Genomic DNA, 21,141 nt, shown 5'->3' with positions numbered 1-21,141 from the left:
CTTCACTTCCTCCTTCTCCCTAGCCTCCTCTCTCTCTCTGTCTTGTCTATCCATCCATCCTTCCTTCTCTTTTCCTTTATCTCACCCCTTGAAATTCATCCTTTCTTGCCATCTCCTCTTCACAGGACACATATTTTTACCCCAAAGATACGTCAGACAGGATTGTGAGGAGCATGCAGCCGAGCTGAGCGTTGCATACCAATACGGGAGGGGAGGGTGGGGGGGTCTTGTCACGAGATGCCACGTCATCACAGTGTGTGGAATCTATTTTTAGCAGGGTAAACAGAGGGATTCCAGCCCACTGATCATGGCTTCACAGTCAGGACTGTGTGTGTGTGTGTGTGTGTGTGTGTGTGTGTGTGTGTGTGTGTGTGTGTGTGTGGGGGGGGGGCTGGAGACGCGCTCAGATGTGAATGAACAAGGCTTTTTTTTATTTAGTCCTGTCCGATATGCCTCCCCTCTTCCTCCCACCGCCTCGGCCTGCCAGGGAGACACACTTCACCACAAATAGGTTGTCTGTCTGTCGCTTTCTCCTCCTCACTCTGCTTCACATGCAGGCACATATGCACTGTGTCTCTCATATGGAGTACTGCAGCAAGCATACCAGCGGTGAAAAATAACCAGTAATAACAAGAGGGCTGACTTTATTTGTGAAGCACTCAAAGAGCTTTAACAAAGGACATTAGAGACTGTAATACAATTAACCAGTAAAAAGTAAAACAAGATAAATGACATAATATATAGGTAAAATAATACTTTACCTAAGGCTTTGGATACTTCCTGCACACAGAACAAGCTGTAAGGAGCTCAGCAGTGTAGTTCTGGAAGTGAAAATCCCATTAATTTCCTTCATAAGGATTTAGATCTTTGGCTGTAATGTCCAAACCAGGGGTCTTCAATGTTTTTTAGGCCAGGGACCCCTTAGCTCAAAGAGAGACGGAGTAGGGACCCCCTACTGAATATATTGTAAACAATTGAGTTGCATATTAAACTGGGCCGAATGGATGAAAAAAAACTAGCTGCTAGCACTGAAGTCTATGAGTTTTTATGTGCACAGTCTTGTACCTTTGCCTTTTTTCAGTTCTAAAAATGTTCTTCTACACCGAATAAATTGTTTTATGGTCATGATTCACCTCGTAGTTGGTTGTCTTGATTCCAGGCTTGAAACTCAATGAGAGATATTCAATTAAATTCATATAACTTTATTTATCCCCTGGGGGCAAGGAGTAAATAGATATAATGAAATACAGAAGAGCAGCAGCAACAAATGTTCAATTTGTATAATAATAAAATTGATTGTCTGACACAAACTGTGTGTTTGTTAAGGAAAGAAAGAGCGAGTAACTCGGGGAAGGACGGAGAGAGAAGGTTGGCCTTGCCGGCGTCCAGAGGGAAGCTACTCAAATGCAGAGAGCACAGCACGGGAGGGGTCCTTTAGGATTGGGCCTGTTTTTAGCCTGCGGCTCACAGAGGGTGAAAGAAATGGGGAAAATCACTTCTGGAACCAGAGCCGTGTGCGGCCACTGTTAAGCTCCATATAGACTCACATTGTCAGGGTTAACGGCGGACAGTCAGATGGTGCCCTCGCAAGAACGCTTTAAATATAGATTAATACCTCCATGATGTCCCCAGTTGCTCCGGAGGGCGGGTCATGTGAGACCAAGGTTGGGGAGTGGGATTGTTCTGACAATCTAAAGCTGTCACGTTTGGCCACGTTTGCGGTGCTCTTGGAGTGTGTTTGAGCACTTACTCTAATTAACAATCCCTGGGCTTTGTTCGGGTCCAGCGAGGCGTTGTGTCCTCATCAAATATTCAGACGCACACACACATATTCGGTGGTATGAAAGAGGTACAAGCAACCTGCTTACCTGACACTTAGTGCGTCCTTCTGTTAGTTAAAACTAATCTCTGTGCATCTGTTTCCTCAGAGATCAGACTGTGAGGTGGTCCCGTGAACAAGGGGGTGGTCAATTTATTCTAGATCTCCGCACAAAAAGGATCGAATGCAGGTATCGTTTGACTGGAAAAGTTTGGTACTGCTTGGTACTGGGTTATTTTGGCCGAGTACCAATACCCAGCCCTAATATTTTGTTCATAAAAATAAATGAAAGTTTTTATAAAAATTAAAGGAATTTACCAAAGTTGTTACAATATGTTGATTTCATATTTCAGTCTTGACCGAAACGTCAAAATTGCTGCTGGAAACAGTTCTGTAACATCTGTGTAATGATGTCATGTGAGTCAGACAGTCAGACATTTATAAATGTGAGTAATCAAGAGATGGATCTGTAGTCTTAATAGATGCTAAATCTCCGGCATGAATGAAAGTGGGTGAAAGGACCGGGTGTCACTGCAGTCTGGCTTGTGACTGAGCGCGTACCGCGCTACACCGGCCTCAGAGGCCTGGAGTCGGGCCAAACAGTAATGTATTGGCCCCAGAAGTGGAACTCCCCCCACGTTTTATCTTTGGGCCTTCAAATCATGTTCTCTGCTGTCCTACAGTTTCTGTATCTACATCTCATGAACAACAACCCTCCTCTCTTCTGTCTACCTTCACCTGCTTGACCCTCTTGTTCCTCTGTGTAGGTGTGTGTGCATGTATTAGTGCTCAGGCGTCATGTCTCAAATTTAAAACCACAAGCCATCATATTTGTGTCTCCTTTTCCTCTTCCACTCCACTACTCTGCATTTTCCCCGTTTCCTGAGCCTCCGTTAGTTGAAGGCGAGGCTATCAATGGTTAAATGATGTGTTGATAGAGTAAATTGTCAGTTGCTGAAAGTGGGTGCTGAGGCTGCTTCTCTGATTTTAACAGCCTGCTGTTTTCCTCCTACTGGCTGATATTAAACATTTAAAGGTCCCATGGCATGAAAATTCACTTTATGAGGTTTTTTTTTAACATTAATCTGCGTTCCCCCAGCCTGTCTATGGTCCCCCAGTGGCTAGAAATGGTGATAGGTTTAAACCGAGCCCTGAGAATCCTGCTCTGCCTTTGAGAAAATGAAAGCTCAGATGGGCCAATCAGGAATCTTCTCCTTATGAGGTCATAAGGAGAAAGGTTACCTCCCCTTTCTCTGCTTTGCCCACCTAGAGAATTTGGCCCACGCATGAGAGAGAGAGAGAGACATCATGGCTTTCAAACGAGCAAAGTGGCAGTTGGTCAAGGCCACACCCCCACCCTCCACCTTGCCCCCCTCTCTCTCCTCCTCAATAGCTACAGACACAGAAATGGTACATCCTAAGGAAAGCTCATTGTGGGACTGGCTCTAGTGGCTGTAATTCAGCACCAAGCCTGAATTTAAGGAAAGAGAATTCAGATACAGTATTAGGGGACCACTAAGGTCTATATAAAAGAGACTTCAGATACAGTATTAGGGGACCACTAAGGTCTATATAAAAGAGACTTCAGATACAGTATTAGGGGACCACTAAGGTCTATATAAAAGAGACTTCAGATACAGTATTAGGGGACCACTAAGGTCTATATAAATAAGACTTCAGATACAGTATTAGGGGACCACTAAGGTCTATATAAAAGAGACTTCAGATACAGTATTAGGGGACCACTGAGGCCTATATAAAAGCATCCAAAAAGCAGCATGTCATGGGACCTTTAACTTCAAATGTATTCATCAATGTCTGTGATTGTCTCTGATGCTGTTGTGTTACGTCTGGTTTTGTATCCGTCTTTGTCTTTGCCGTCCTCTGGTCTCAAAAACCTCTTGATGTCAGTGAGACTGATTAAATACAGGTGACACATAGATACTACTACTGTATGTAGTGGTTCTGTTTAAAGGGCTTTATGCTGTCTTCAAGACAGAACAACAACAACAAAAACAGCTTTGTAAAAGCTGTCCCTGTTGCTGTCTTTAAGCTTTTAATGAAAAAGTTGTTTATTTGATTATCTAAACCAAACATCAGGAAGCTAGCAACATAAATCAGTGAATTTCTGTTTCTTCATTCCTCAAATGTTTGTTTTAAAGTGAGCACCATTTATAAGTGAAGCAATCGAAGGCCCAGATGAACGGTGTGAGCGATGATTAGCCGAGCTCCCTCTCCCTCCTCAGACAGTGATGCATCGCCGCCATTTACCAGAACGCAGCAAAGCAGAGCAATTTGAGAAGCAGCAGAACTAACCCCTGACAGCAGCCCCATCGCGCTGCTCTCTGCCTGCCCTCCACCACCACCGCCACCACCGCCCTGAGCTAAAAATAGCTCGTCCTCTCTCTCATCACCTAGCCATCACGTCAGAGTTCACTCTCATTTGCTGCCCGCACCTTTTAATGTTGTGATGTTTTGACAGTGTCAGATGATTGCATTAGCTGTGGGGTGAGCGTGTTTGGCATCCATTAAGGAAAAGAGATTAATTTTATACACCGGAATCTTTCAGTTTTTAAATAAGGTGGAGGTTTCTTTCTTTCTTGTTGTTTCTCAACCTGGATTGAGGAAGGAAATTGTTTCGAAACATGACTTCTGGTATTTATGGAATATTATGAAAGAGCTGTGTGTGTGTGTGTGTGTGTGTGTGTGTGTGTGTGTGTGTGTGTGTGTGTGTGTGTGTGTGCGTGTGCGTGTGCGTGCTTGCATGTCTTAAGCTCTGAATTCGTCATACTGTGCATGTCTTATTAAATTAACATTAGCAGAACATCTTTGAGTCTCATCTCGGCTGTTTCTCATTCACAGGAAGAAGTAGTGGAAACCATCGCTGGAGATGGACTGCAGGTTAGTGACAACATCTCCTATCTGTAGTTTTGATAAACCAAGCAGTTTCTGTCAGCTTAGAAGTGTTAGAAGAAGTATTTAGATCCTTTACTTAGAATAGAAGAACCAATCCAACGATGTAGAAATACTCCATTACAAGTAAAAGTCCTCCATTCATTCAAAATCCGACTTTAGTATTAACAGCAACATTTACTTAATGTACTCGTACTGCAAAAAAAAGTCTTTATTTCTTACACCAGAGGTCAGATTCCAGTTTGTGGAATAGAAAGTCACTTTGTCACTTATCATTTAGACTTGTTAGGGTTCTCCAGCAGTGGTGAAAGTATTCAAATCCTTTACGTAAGAAAAAGGAGCAACACAACCGTTTACAGTTTACTCGTGAAGGTAAAAGGTAATGCATTGAAAATGTTTCTTAAGTAGATTTTATCAAGAGAGTAGAGCAATGACCCCTGTTAGTGTTAAACTGTTTATTATATTAATTCATCTTAGCAAAGTTTAGGTCAACATTGCTCTGTAACTGACATTGACGACTCTTGTCTTCTTGTCCTACTGTTACAATATATACACACGATAAGTAACTCACATTTTTTTAAAGATCTTTTATGGGCATTTCTGCCTTTAATGATAGGACAGCTCAGACATGAAAGGGGAGAGAGAGGGGGGGGAGACACGCAGGAAAACCGCCACAGGTCGGATTCGAAACCCTGGACCTTCTGTGTCGAGGAATAAACTTCTATATATGCGCGCCTGCTCTACCAACTGAGCAAACCGGCCACGTAACTCAACATTTTACAATAACTCAAGTACAAAACTACAGTACTTGAGTAAATGCACTTAAACCTTCCGCCACTGCAGCTGAGATTATTTTGAACCATTTCATCTCACCATCCGGTGTGATAATGAAATTGAATCTCAGCTGAAGTGAAAAATAAATATAGAAACCTGCTGGGGATTTACCCAAACGCATGCTGCAGCCGCCGGCACGATGTCCAGAGAAAATGCCGTCGGTAACATCACAGGAGCTGACGCACGGTAACCTGTAACCCAGGCCTCGGTTTGATATGTGCAGGATGAGTAGCAGGAGTGTCTGGTGAGGAAAGATGTGTTTGACAAGATCACAAATTAACAGCCGCGGTAGTAGCAGATGTTCACGTTGTGTAGCGGGACTGTGGTGTTTAGGGGTTGATTCTGTTAGCGTGTGTTCTGCTGATGCTCAGATAAAGTGTGTGTGTGTGTGTGTGTGTGTGTGTGTGTGTGTGTGTGTGTGTGTGTGTGTGTGTGTGTGTGTGTGTGTGTGTTGGGCGGAGTACCCGTCAACAAGACATTTCATTCTGACGATGTACATCCCTGCAGCTTCGCAGATAAAATCAGAGGCTAAGAGCGAGGAGGATGCTGGTGCACAAATCTCAAAGCTCATTCTCGGCCTCTCTTCTTGTTCGTTGGTATGACAGTAAATTTAATCTCGGTCCAGGTTCCCCTCTTGTGATCCGTCGTAGTAAATGTCTTCCGGTTCATCCTCAGAGCTAAAAGGCCTCACAAACTCTTGATTCTTGTGCTGGTGATTGTGTTTAAAATGTCCCTAAAGATGAAGCAGCAAGCAGCAGCAGCGACACAATCCCCTGTAGAACATGTCTGGCTGCAGGTGGGGTATTTTTAACCTCAAACCCACTGAGACGCGTCGGCTGGATGTAATTAAAGTGACGTTTATAAAGCGTAGACATGTGAGTCACAGAGTTTATCCTACGCTCGCAGCGCTCACTCAGTGCAGATCAGGTCTCATTCAGAGAAATAGCTTCAGTTTGTGTCTCTGACGTGTTAACAATTTTTCTCTAACTTAAACTATTTTGAACATACAAACACAATTTAACAAAATCATAAACCCTCTCCCACCCCCCACCCTCCGCAGTCTCGAGGAAAACAAAAACAAACAAATAAGCAAAAACGAAAAACAGAGATCACACCTTGCCTAGTCGCTCTCCTCTAATTCTTGTGATGCGGAGGTCATTAGGACTGATTCTGCAATAGGGAGTAGGAATGCCTTTAGAGACGTATCTCTTCTGAGGTGTCCAATATGTCCTGTGGCATATGTTGAAGTGGATCTGCTGGTGATTTGGGTTCTTGGAACAGTGGGAAATATTGTCCCAAACAATTAATTACGTTCCCCTCCGAGCTCAGCTCTCGCTCCCATTTCTTTACTATTCGGAGTTCTCCTACGGATGCTTGCATCAGTTTAGCATAAATCCTGGACACTAATCCTCCCACAGGAGAATCAACAAGCCATTTAATGATTATGTGCACCTCAAGATTGTTCCCCCATGGTACTCCATAACATTTTAGGGCTGATCTTAAGCGAAGATAAAGGAAGAAGGATGTCCTAGGGATCTCAAAACTAGCTCTCAGGTCCTCAAAGCTCAACGTACCTTCCCCATTGATTAACTGGTCTAGAGTATAAATACCTCTGTCACTCCACTAATTACATTTGTTGCCAGACATTAAGTGTATGGTGTGCCAAATTGGGGTATTCAAATGCCACTTATTGGTGTAGCGTAGTTGCTCCGTAATTGGTCACTGTGTTGGTGATAATAGGGCCATAGACTAGCATATACTTTTTTGGACACACCCCTGCAAAGACGAGGTCTTGCAGTCTTAGACTTCCAATGAGGTTTTGCTCTATTTCTCTCCATGGGACTGTAGATGAGGGGTCCATCCACACTCTGAGGGCCCATAGCTGAAAGGCTCTGTAGTACACTTTAAGGTTGGGGAGGGCCAAGCCTCCCGTGTTTGTGGTACGTTGCAGGGTAGAGTATTGATATTGATATAATCAATTAACCGAGAAAATAATCAACAGATTCATCGACTATGAAAATAATCATTAGTTGAAGCCCTACATGCAGCAAAGGGGCCGCAGGTCGGAGCCAAACCCAGGCCCGCTGCATCGAGGAGTGAACCTCTATATATGGTCGCCCGCTCTCCCAACTGAGCTATCCAGACGCCCAAATTGAAGTAATTTAAGTGTAGAAAAAAGCTGCTGCAGTATCCACATGTAAATGTAGATTGTAGCCACTGAGGTACTTGAGGGGCGTTGCAGCTACAGTCTGGAATGAAGGCGCACGGTTTTGCTCATATACTGATTTGTCAGTCATAAGAAAAGACCTGTGTTCGCACCGCTCAGCTGGCTCATTTAAATTCTGTGGCTGACGCGGGTGATAAAAATACACAGCAGATAGAGCGGGATGGTCACGACGCCCTGCAAAGAAGATGCATAATCATCAGAGCAGGTGATCTGCCTCTGGGAGCAGAGATAAAAGTGATTCATGCACATGTCTTTACTACACCTCACTTTCAAACGTTACATACTCTAGGATCACATTTAAAAATGAACATGTTTGAATTAAGCCGTTAGGGATTTGTGTGGATGTGTCAGCAGAGCTTTGCTGGGTGCTTTATGGTTTGTGTGTTTCACTAAGTTCAATATTATATTAAGTATATTAAGTATTTATAACTATTCTTGATCATAGCTTCCTCTTGAAAAATGAGACGAGGACTGCAACAATTAATACATTAATTGTCTAGTTTAAGTCATTTTATTAAAGCAATAATGCTAAATTCCAGGTTCCAGCATTGAGGATTTGTTGTAAAATTACTATCTTTGGTTTGGACTGTTGGTCAGACAAAACAAGACATTTGAAACCAGCAATTTGTATTTTGGCATTTTGTAGATGAATCAGTCAATTGAGGAAAAAATGGGCAGACAATGATTATAGTCATTTCTTAAAGCAAAAAAGCCTAAACTTCTCTGGTTCCAGCTTAACAAATGTGAGGATTTAATGTTTGGTTCTCTTTTATATAATTAATGTCATGACAAAATGAATATCTTGACAGAACAAGACATCTGACAACATTCCCTGAACTTGTTTTCTTTGTAATTTTATAGAGCATTCGTTGCACAAGAATGTGGCATGTTGTACAGACAATCTTTTCTGTTTTTTTTAATTAAATATGTGGCAATTAAAAAATGTTAGAAAAGAAATCATTCAACAGTATATATAGAAGAAATAGAAATAAGTAAAAACATATCAAATAAATAAGTAAAATGAAAACTTACCACACAACTCTTCATAATACAATATTGTACATTCATTTGGTTTGTAGTTAGTCTTAAGGAGTATATATATATATATATATATATATATATTAAAGATGAATTCTATCAAAAAGAGATTTGTATTAGTGAAAGATTGTGGAATTTATCCATTAAGAGTAAAAGCAATTAAACACAGAGCCTTAATGTATCATTTATTCTTTTCTCTCTTATTGAAAACACATTCCTATATATCTATCCAAAACTAACTTTATAAGGGGAAATCAAGCGGAGAACAGATTCTGGCCTCAGCGTTAGAGAATGATGCTCACTGAAAAGGCAATCAATCCGGTGGGCTGCACCACCGACTTGCTGCATCACAACAAACTCCAATCGGGCTTCAGCCTCATGCGTCTCCATGGTGACCGAGCTTCCACAGTCATGAGGAGGTGGAGACAGCGAGGGAGTGTGAGGGGGGTGGAACAGAGGTGGATGGGGAGGAAGAAGAAGAAGTAGAAGAAGAAGAGGAAGAGAGGGAATCAATACCTTCTCTTATTCACAGTGAGGATTTAAAAAGTGAGGCTCCGTCCCAATCGGGGGGGGGGTGGGGGGGGGGGGGGCGAGCCAGCGGTTGATTGGCTGACAGCAGACGGCCGACGAAGGAGCGACGTGCAGGCATGGGGTGGAAGGATGCCTGAGCTGCTGGTCTCTGTGGGACCAGGATCTGCAATGGCCCCTAAAGCCTCTGGCTCAGTGGATCAGTGGGGTAAGCTGTGCTGTTGCAGGTGTTTCCCTGTTACGAAAACACAGGTAAATTTAAATGATGGCAACATGGATGCATGCCTGTTGGACACTAGTCCAGACTGATGGACAGAAGAGGAGGTTGAGGAGCTGCAGGTGGCTGCAGTTTGAGGTGGGGACTATAGGCGGCTTTGTGATTTTTTTTTTTCCTGCAAGGAAAAAATATATGTGAGACGAGCGATGGATTGATGTGTGGGATTTATTCGTAAGGATGGATGAAGTGAGTTGTTGCAGCGAAGCTTCTTGTCGTCTTGTGCAACACGTTTAATGATTATGTTGGGTGGTTGTGATGTGCTGCACGTTCAGTGAGTTTTTCATCTCCAGGTAGTGTATGCTGATGGGAGGAAGCTGTGAAAAATCTATCACTATAGGAGGCACAGAAAAGACATTAAGTAACATTTGAAACAGATCATCTTTTGCCAAATGTTTTGCCCTAAATATTTTGTAGGTGTTAAGTGCAGTTTAGCCACAGCAGCTGATGATCACTGCATGTTAGTCAGCTGATTTTCATGAGATTTAATATTGTGTGAACCTGCCTGGGGACTGCAGATGGAAACTAGCATTAGCTAACTCTGGTACAAAAAATCTTTTTGTAAGATTAATGTATTTTGTACATTATCCCTGACAAATAAACTAATAAAATAAAAAATAAATAAATAAAGTATGCAAAAAGAGCGTACAGTACAGTACTTGACTCATCTAATTAATTCTTTACATCATCCAGATGTGAAGAATGTCGTGGTGTGTTTTAAATCCGTGTGTGTGTGAAATGTTATTATCAAAAGCAGAGATGAATCCCGTCAGGAGATCTTGTTAGCGCAGCTAGACTCAGGTAGTTTTTCTAACCGCTGAAGAAGCGAATCAGATGCATCCTGGTGCATCACACATGAAGGGTTGGCTTTTTGCGCTTAAATTTGCTGATCACAGTGTGACAGATACATATGGTTCATATGTATACTAAATATGCAGTATTTATATGTTTTTTTTCCCCTTGTGTTTTCATGATTATGATAATTCATTCGATATGCATTCAGCCAATCTGTTCTGAGGACTTTAAAGTGGCTTTGATTTTCATAAATTAAACATGACCGACACACATTAAACAAGGACTTCACATATATACGGGTTTCCACGTCGTACAATGCTCACGCACGCCAGGGAATAACACAGACTTCTTATGATCTTATGACGAGATCCGTTAGAGGAATTGTTTTTGTGCCTTGAACTGCTCGATTCACCAAAAATAACGCATGAAAAGCTTTTAATATCCTCCCCCACAAAAAGAGACTTCTCTCTTTCAGTTCAGTGTGCAGAATTAACGATGAGCATGAGGCCAGAAGCGATCTGGCATATGTCTACAGTGCTATATATATATTAATGGTAAACAGCAGGAATTTGAAACATGCTAACAAAACTAATATCCAGAATGAGGGAACTTCTTTGCGCTCAACTTTAATATAATTCTTTCATCATTAACATTGCTTTTCTTCATGCTAACGCTACTGTTTTCATGCTTGCGTTTCTGTTTATGCTAACATTACTTTTGATGCTAATGTCTTTTTATGCTAATGTTTTAATGCTAATGTTACTTGTGTGAGGAGGGCTTCTGCCCCCAAGTGGCCAAGAAGATCGGTTATTAAAGGTTTAAGGGAGGGTGTTGACCCGCCTCCTCAACTAGTGTTGTATGTAGCCCTGCACACCATTACACGTGATACGTAATAATAACTTTTGCATCTCTGCAGAACATCTATCAGGTCAATTTTAGAGCAGTGGTAGCTGCAGAAAAAGCTTGCAATGGGCAGAAAGGTGTGGAAATATCCAGCTCCAGAGATAAGTGGTCACCATTCAGTCTGAAACATCCACAGTCAGTCTCTACGGTGAGACACAGGGTATGCGTTTAATGTGAAAAGGTGGACAGTAGGGTGCATTTTTCAGGGGGTCGGTTGAGCAGAAAGTCGCCCTACAGGAACAAGCTGCTGGCAGGCGATGCTGTGTTTAATGGACCAGAGCTGTTTTCCTCTGAGTCGGTTGCCACGGTGGCAAATTTGGTGCAATTTAACTGAAGGCTTTCTCAGTCTGCCATCACACAGGTCTGTGAGCGAGGGCAGCTTGCGGCCAGGCACCCTCTTAGTGGTGCAGATGAGACATTTAGTTTCTCTGCGGAGGCGACTGTGACTGTGTTTTTCAGCTGCGAGCTCAATTAGGAGGCCTTCGAATATAACTAGGAGACTAAAGGATTGTTTGAAATTTCCCAGTGGAAGACAATCTCCTGTTGGATTATCTTGAAAATGTTTTCACACAATCGCGGCAATTTGAGCCACCCAGCAGTGCTTGCCGTTTTCTACAGAGGCCAATCTTCCTGTATGATTGGCTTCATGTTTTATTCCTAATGCCATAATACGAGGTGCAAACTTCATCAGTTAAATGGATTAGAGTGGATAGAGGTACACAGGGAAAGCGGAAAGCTAATTTCCTCCATGCTGCGGTTTGTTTGCTTTGTGGGAAATTGGCCATAAGCCCAGGGGATCTTTGTTTAGGTTTGAAGCAGTGATGGTCATTCCCAAAGTAATTAGAGGGAATGGGGCCATTTTCAGAAAGAGTTATTGAAGGAGATGAAAAACATTAGTCACATGTTGATAAAGTGCTTCCCGTTCTTCTATAAAAACATGATTGAAGTATGCGGTTGTCTGCCAAGTCGGAGCTCAGTATTTTAACATTCTACTGTCGGGGTTAAGTGCTCAGTTTGTTATAGTAATGACTTAAGAAAAGCTTATTGTGGTTTGTGTTGCTACTGGGCATCCATTATTAGTACATACTGAAATACACAAACGCACTTATGTTAGAGACACACTGGATGACATTAAAAGCTTGTTTTGAAGTGGTAAAATGATCTGTACTTTAAACAGTGTTATGTATGTTTCTGAATCGGGTGGATTTTGTGTTAGACAGAACAGAGAGACAAGTCTTATCCCAGTTTTGTAATAAAATATTGAATGGCATAAATGTGGCCATGCCTACACTGCAGTTCGGTAAATGTTATTCAAGCTGACGGTTGATCATTTTCTCTATGGTGTGTCAGTGTGAATTAAATATCTTTTGAGTTTGGAACAAAAAAAAAAAAAAGATGTTAAACAAGAGAAGGAGTTAAGAGTGTCCTCTTGAGCTCTGGGAACTTGTGATGGAGATTTTCCTGTTTTCTGTAACATTTTATAGCTTAAATGGATAGTTTGTATTTCTACAGTAGATGGCAGGAGTACCGACATGGAAGCTAAGCACTGTCCTGCTGTGGACGGGGGGCAGCAGCTGAACGTATTTTAGACACCTGAAAAAATCTCTATCAGTTTAAGTGTACGCTATATTTATAATATTTCAGCGCTTCACCTTGCTGTCAGACAACCCTTTACGACGGGGAACTGAAGCCGTTATCTCTGCTCTCTTCAAAGCCTCCAGACTCCTTTGACAAAAATCATTTTACGTCGCAGAACACAAGAGTTGTGGAACTAACAAAACTAACATCATAACATCCTCGTTGTAAAACAGTCGTCCTCTTCAGTTAGTGCTTATCTCTTTCAGTGAATGCTGGCTCCTGTATCTGATGTGCTGACTCACAGCTCACTTAGCTGATGGAGGCAAACCAAACGGCTCAGTCTTCATGCATGGCTCTGTCTATCTGTTTATGTGTCAGTTTTCATCTGTCTCTGTCTCACATTTTGCTTTGTGGGGATTTCTGTGTCTATTTATAGCTGTTCTTCTGTCGGTCAAGGACTTATTCTTCACAGGATTCAGTGAGAAACGCCACTCCATTTCCCAGCTGTAATTGTATCGGAGTACAAACCGCCGCAGCACAGAACATAAGGTCGTACGTTACTGCCACTGGGAAGCAGCTCGGATTTGAATCTTCATTCATGGTTGAGACAGCGCACTGCAGTTTTATTACCTGTAGCTATTGTTTATTTTATGCATCATGGGAATTAAAGAGCCTCACGACGATTTGGAGGACAAAATGTTTGTTGATTCTCTCACTGTAGGAAAAGGCTGTTGGACGACAATGTGAAGCATTGAAAATATTCTAAATGTAGCGTACACTTTTTTGTGTCTAAAATGCACTTAGCTGCTGCCCCCTGCACAGCAGGACAATGCTTAGCTTCCGTGTCGGTACTCCTGTCTGCTTCTCCAAACTGGGGGCGTGCCGGCCGCCATCTACTGTAGCTAACACGATGACTATGGAGAAGTAGCTCGTACAACCACACTTCAAAAAATCAGACATTTCAGCCTGAACCAAAAGCTGCGGACAAACTGACCGACATTGCGGTCACCCTGAGAGCTTAGAACAGCTTAAATAAAAAAAAATGTTAAGTATTAAAAAGCTGATGAAGCCCAATGTTGTTGGCAGGAAGAGCCTCTACGCTAAATTCACTGTCATGCTGTACTTCCTGACCCCTACGATTTGTCTGCTGCAGCAGCTCGACCAAACATGCATAGCCTAATCATGCACAGATGGACAGACGGTGGGACACAACCTACACACACACACACACACACACACACACACACACACACGCACACACACACGCACACACACACACACGCACACACACGTTTGTGGCACTATCTTTGTGGGGACCTGTCATTGACATAATGAATTCCCTAGCCCCTTACCCTAACCTGAACCATCACAACTAAATGCCTAACCTTAACCCTTACCCTAACCTTAACCATCACAACTAAATGCCTAACCTTAACCCTTACCCTAACCTTAACCATCACAACTAAATGCCTAACCTTAACCCTTACCCTCACCTTAACCATCACAACTAAATGCCTAACCTTAACCCTTACCCTAACCTTAACCATCACAACTAAATGCCTAACCTTAACCCTTACCCTAACCTTAACCATCACAACTAAATGCCTAACCTTAACCCTTACCCTCACCTTAACCATCACAACTAAATGCCTAACCTTAACCCTTACCCTAACCTTAACCATCACAACTAAATGCCTAACCTTAACCCTTACCCTAACCTTAACCATCACAACTAAATGCCTAACCTTAACCCTTACCCTAACCTTAACCATCACAACTAAATGCCTAACCTTAACCCTTACCCTCACCTTAACCATCACAACTAAATGCCTAACCTTAACCCTTACCCTAACCTTAACCATCACAACTAAATGCCTAACCTTAACCCTTACCCTAACCTTAACCATCACAACTAAATGCCTAACCTTAACCCTTACCCTAACCTTAACCATCACAGCTAAATGCCTAACCTTAACCCTTACCCTAACCTTAACCATCACAACTAAATGCCTAACCTTAACCCTTACCCTAACCTTAACCATCACAACTAAATGCCTAACCTTAACCCTTACCCTAACCTTAACCATCACAACTAAATGCCTAACCTTAACCCTTACCCTCACCTTAACCATCACAACTAAATGCCTAACCTTAACCCTTACCCTAACCTTAACCATCACAACTAAATGCCTAACCTTAACCCTTACCCTAACCTTAACCATCACAACTAAATGCCTAACCTTAACCCTTACCCTAACCTTAACCATCACAGCTAAATGCCTAACCTTAACCCTTACCCTAACCTTAACCATCACAACTAAATGCCTAACCTTAACCATAACCTAATTCTATCCCTAATTCTACAACCAAGTCTTAACCCTCAAACAGCCCTTTAAACATTGTGGGGTCCAGCATTCATTTTGGCCCCACAAAGCTGTCAGGACCCCTCAAGTATACGGGACTCCTGGTTTTTGGACCCCATGAATATAGTTAAACAAGAACACACACACACACACACACACACACACACACACACACACACACACACACACACACACACACACACACACACACACACACACACACACACACACACACACACATACACAGACACACACACACACACTTTTGACATTTCAGCTCATCCTCTTTTCTCTTTCACATTAACAACATCAGATTTACAGTCTTTAATCCGTCTGAGATTAAGTAGCCATAGTCATACAAGTCTTCTTTACTCAACCCTATGTGCTTGTTAAAATGTAACTCTATCGCTACATTTTGGTTAGATGGGTGTTGATGTTGGAAGAAATGATGGAAGCGTTGATTTTTAGGAAGCAGGCAGGCCATTACCTCTTAATACATACTCAAAGGATAAGTGGTGGAAAAAGTATTCAAAGCCTTTACTTAAGTAAAAATAGTAATACCAAACTACAACAGTCATGCATTCAAATTCTTTGTTGCTTTATATCTGAAAGTATAAAGTAACAGCAATATTAAATGCTATGAAGTACCAGGCTTTAAATGCTACACTGGCTACACTTGGCTGATTCTTCACTGTGTGTGTAGGGACAGTTGGGATTTAGGTTGCTGGGGGATTTCAGGGATGTTGCTAGGTCAGTGGATTACCTTGTAATAGATCTTTAGGAGGGCTGGAGGAAACAGAGCGTTGGATTGTGTACAAGAGGTGGGGGGGAGGTTTAATCCTTGAGACAAACATGCTAACTCCTCCTCTGGCTTGTAAGTAAAGCTGGAAGCTAAAATCTACATATTCTTAAACCGTTTCTCGTACTCACTGAAAGTCTGTTCCTGTTTCTCCTCTCTCAGGTGTGAATAACGATGACTCCCATCCTCGCTGTTTGAACATGCTGCTCGGGTAGCGGAGCCGATCGAGAGGAGCGTCTACCCTGTTACACTCCTTCCCCTCTGGACACACACACACACACACACACACACACACAGTTGGCCCAATTCAAGCACAACCATGCTGATCAAGGAGTATCACATCCCCATGCCGATGAGTGTGGAGGAGTACCGCATTGCTCAGCTCTACATGATTCAGGTGAGTGTTTTTTCTCACACAAAAAAATCAAACGAAAAAAAGCTGTTTATTTTATCTTAAAGTAAAGGGTTTGATGTAAAGGGTTTAAGTCTGGTTTGTTAATAAAATACAAAGAAGCTGGAAATCTGGAGTATTTCCTCAGATTCAGATCATGAGTTCAGAGTTGAGGTATGTGTCTGAAGCCTTTGGTAGAGGGAGGAGGTCAGGAGTTTAAAGGGTCACCGTGTCATACTGTACCAGAACATGAGCGCTGAAGAACATGGGCACAGGGGCAGCGTTGCTCTGCACACCAGATGGTGTTTCCATATGCCTGTGGATTGGGTTTCACGTAATAAGTGTGAATACACAGACAAGAACACACGTTCAAAAAACTGCACTAAAGGGTATTTTGTTTTGTGAATAAATACAGAAGATTTAACTCAAAAAAATATGTTTTAGTCTAGTCAAATTTTCTTTGGAGCCATAAATCATGGAAAAGAAAGCTACAAATGTAAGTGTTTGAAAACAAATTTATACAATAGCTGATTATGGAAAGAGCCTAAATGGCCCATAAATAATGGAGTTGAGTTTGTTATTATTTGCATATTACTGCATAAGACTAAGGCTGGGTATCGTTGAAAAATGATGATCCTGGTACCCTTTAGAGAGATACCAATACAAAGAGAGTACTTCATCTGATACCCATCATGTAAATTAAATTCCGTCAAGTCCGTCAAATGCAGTGCGCTCGACGTCACCACACCACAGACCGTATGGGTTGTAGCTAACGCTGTAAAGGGCCAATCACACGCTGTGACAAATTGACAGGAACAATAAAAAAAATCCTCCTCCTGAAAATCAGCTTTGATAAAGCACATTATTACACACACACACACACACACACACACACACACACACACACACACACACACACACACACACAGCAGGACCCCCTCCTACTCAGCGTCACAGCTGAAAACGGTTGCCACGGCAACTGGTGACATCAGCTGCAGCATGGCAGCCGCTGCCATCATGGTTTGTGATATGGGTGGAAAGAGAGAGAGAGGGAGGGAGAGACGAGTAGGGAGGGAGGACAGACAGACAGACATGATGGTGCAGTCGGTGTTACCATGACAACATTATGTCTAGCTTCAAATTACTAGATACCCTTTAAGTTATATGATCGCCCTCATGTTGTAATAGATTTTAGTGTTTAAATAGATCCCTAGTTTGGAAACACTGACGTTGATCTGCACTGAAAAGAGATCAGTGAGCCACACTGTTGCACTGGGTGACATGTTCCTTCATCACCATGAGCACACGCACGCACGCACGCACGCACGCACGCACGCACGCACACACACACACACACACACACACACACAGTAGTTTATTTTGACTCAATCCCAAACATACTGTCTCAGTGGAGTAACAAATGTGGATTAATCCGCAGATGAAAATGTTTCTCAATAAATGCTCTCTTTCCTCCGGTTTGTTTGATAAAAACTACAGTTACCAGCTGTGTTAGCAAATTCACTTTTTTTTTTTTTTAAATAACTAAATGTCTTCAGCAGGAAGACACAGTATAGGGAAATTAGAAAGTATTGGGACTCAGTGTTGGTTTGGGTCTTTTCATTAAATGTGTTGAGAATAAGATGGAGTATCACCAGCTTTACACCTTTTACCTTTTAACTAACTCACTTTCACTATATTGAACCAGAGGGGATGTAAAAATAAAAATAAATTCCCAGTCTCTTTGTAAAAAAAGTTGATGTCATCCAAGGATTATTACTCTTAAGAAACTGTTTTACAAAATCTGTCCAAGATACCAATAGAAAAAACAGTCCATCACACATTCATACAGCCTCAAAAATTACCATAGGGTTCAATCATTTGAACAGTTTCAAAAAAAAAAAGTTATTGGATTACATTTCACAGATGTGTTTCTGTTATTGTGTTGCGTTTCTCCTAAACAGCTAATTATAGCTGAGGTAACAGCTGCGGCTATGCTATGACGATGCTAACATGCTGCTGTTTAGCAGGTATGATGTTGACCACGTTCACATATACGTTTTCATTAGTTTTGCAGATATTTGGTCGTAAACTAAAGCGTAAAACATTTTAACCTGATGATGGCAGCCGTTGAAAAGTCAGAGGATCACCAAAGTCATTACAAGTAATCCTGAGAGGGACATGAATGTTTGTATCAAATTCAAGCCACCCAATAGTGGACAAAACATTTCACCAAATTGTCAACCTGTTGGTGGCGCTAGAGGAAAAGTCCGAGGATCATCCTCTGGGGATCATGAAACTCTGTACAGATTTACACGACGGTTCATCCAATAATTGTTGACAGATATTTCAGTCTGAATTAGAGTGGTGGACAGAACAGACAGCCATGTTGGCTAAAAAATAACCACAAACATGTTGTTGCTCAATTTTTAATGGGAACCGATGATCATCTTTTTTTAACACTATTCTTTTCATAATTTAGTTCACTTGTTGCTGCAGGATATGAGTTCTCATTGCATCTTTGTTTTTATTTAACCACTGAGCTGACAGTTTGATACATGAGTGTTGTCTGTTTGCCAGTTTCAAACTGAAAGCAAACACAGAATTTGAAAAATGTATGGGGTGTATGAAATGTCTGAGCAGCCAGTGATAACGTTTGATGCATGCTACTGTTGCTCCAGTGCGTATGCCTGAGGAGGGGAGTTGTGTACCCCTGGTTTATGCTAACCTTGCGGTGTCACATAAATTATTCAGGGGCATCTCAGCCCGGCAGAACGAGACCCTCAGCAAAGCCAGGCGCATTATAATTCCACAGAGTGTCTGCACAAAGCTCGTCGCACTCCCCGAATTGTACGTGGGATCTGTTTTCTTTCACTTCTCCTCTTTTTTTCTTCCCTTGTCAGCTTTTCAAACCCTGTTCTCCTTTTCTGGATATTGGCTGAACACTTTTGTTTATTCAGATTTCTTTCTCGTGAACAGTTTGGGTCCTTGTTTCAAACTGGATAAAAGCTTGTCAACGCTTTTCTGACACATCTTTCCTTATGTAGACCTTTTGGTAGTCGTGGCACATCAATGCTTATTAGTACGTTCAAGGACTTCAAGACTTTGGCAACTTTTTAGCTGCGACCAGCAAGCTCTAAAGCTCGCTCTGTTGGTTGGTTGTTTGGTCAGTCGGTCCACAATTAACTTTTCATGTTTGCACACTAACTTAAGCATTTATAGAGTGTGGTCTAGACCTACTCTGTCCGTAAAGTGTCCTGAGATAACTTCTGTCATGATTTGACACTATAAATAAAATTGTTGAATTGAATTTACTGTAGCTCGAAGCACAGCTGAGCCTTAGTCCAGCCTCACAGAGCTGCTGTAGGCTCTTAGGCTTGTGTGTGTGTGTGTGTGTGTGTGTTAGGGCTGCCGATTATTTTCAATGTCGACTAATCTGTCGGTTATTTTCCCGATTAATGGATTAGTTGTTTGGTCTATAAACGTCAGAAAATGGTGGAAAATATGGATCATTGTTTCCCAAAGCCCAAGATGACGTCCTCAAATGTCTTGTTTTGTCCACAACTCAAACGATATTCAGTTTACTGTTACAGAGGAGAGAAGAAACTTGAAATTATTCACTTTTAAGGAGCTGGAATCAGAGAAAATGTACTGTTTTTCATAAAAAATGACTCAAACCGATTAATCGATTATCAAAATAGTTGGCAATTCATTTTATAGTTTATTTGTTTATTTGTTTATTTAAAAGGATCCCCATTAGCCGCCGCCGAGACGACAGCTAGTCTTCCTGGGGTCCAAACAATACATACAAAACGTATGTGAGTAATTACAATCACAATTACTCACAAAAATATCATATATTAATACACATAAAAAATAACAATACAAAAAGTACTGATTAGAATAATAGTAAAATAATACAAAACAACATAGCACGTTATACAACAACTCTCAGCCAATCCAGACAATATTATGATGTTGAATACAAATATAGTCTTAGTCTTTTTTTAAAACCAGTTTTTCCCTTGATATCCCGAACCCCAACTGGAAGATTGTTCCAAAACACAATTGACCTATAAAACACGGTCCTCTTCATAGAGTCAGATTTAGGTAGGGGTAAAGAAATCTGTCGACTATTCGCCCCTCTTGTGTAATGTGAGTGCATATCTGAATAGTAAATTATATAGTCATAAAGAAATTTTGGAATCCAGTGTTAATAATTCTATGAAAATATCCTAACATATTAGCAGATAGTCTGTGCTTGACCACCAGCCAAGCAAGACGTTCATGCATTTCTGCAACACTAGTTCTCAAAGAACAACCAAGGACCAGTCTAGCAGCCTTATTTTGAGCCACTTGTAATTTTTTTAAATGACTGCATGATGCAGCAGACCATACAACAGAACAATAATCCAAATGACACAAAACCAATGTACAAACAACACGACTAAACAACCGTGAATTTAAAAATTGTGCACATTTCGCATTACTGCAACAGCTCTGCCCATTTTAGCAACAACTTTGCTGATGTGATCAGACCATGACAATGTAGAATCGAGCCAAAGTCCAAGAAGCTTCACCTTTTTCACTTGCTGTACATTTTGACCATTAACTTGTATATTAATTTTAGGATTGTCAGATAATCTATACTTAGAACCAAATATTATACTCATAGTTTTTGA

At 41.5% G+C, this 21,141-nt stretch overlaps 1 protein-coding gene across 2 annotated transcripts in view; it reads left to right on the top strand.

Annotated features, from left to right (window-relative positions):
* pitpnm2 (phosphatidylinositol transfer protein, membrane-associated 2) overlaps positions 1-21,141 on the top strand; it is a 61,217-nt gene that overhangs the window by 8,203 nt on the left and 31,873 nt on the right. For both annotated transcript variants that reach the window (XM_028601872.1, XM_028601871.1), the window contains exons 3-4: positions 4,682-4,720; positions 16,234-16,468. In XM_028601872.1, coding sequence (XP_028457673.1) covers positions 16,391-16,468 — 78 coding nt within the window. In that variant the 5' untranslated portion in view covers positions 4,682-4,720; positions 16,234-16,390. The remainder of the gene's footprint in view (positions 1-4,681; positions 4,721-16,233; positions 16,469-21,141) is intronic.

The sequence above is a fragment of the Perca flavescens genome, chromosome 16 (genome assembly GCF_004354835.1).
Source record: "Perca flavescens isolate YP-PL-M2 chromosome 16, PFLA_1.0, whole genome shotgun sequence".
NCBI lineage: Eukaryota > Metazoa > Chordata > Actinopteri > Perciformes > Percidae > Perca > Perca flavescens.
This window is presented reverse-complemented; position numbering and strand designations above follow the sequence as displayed.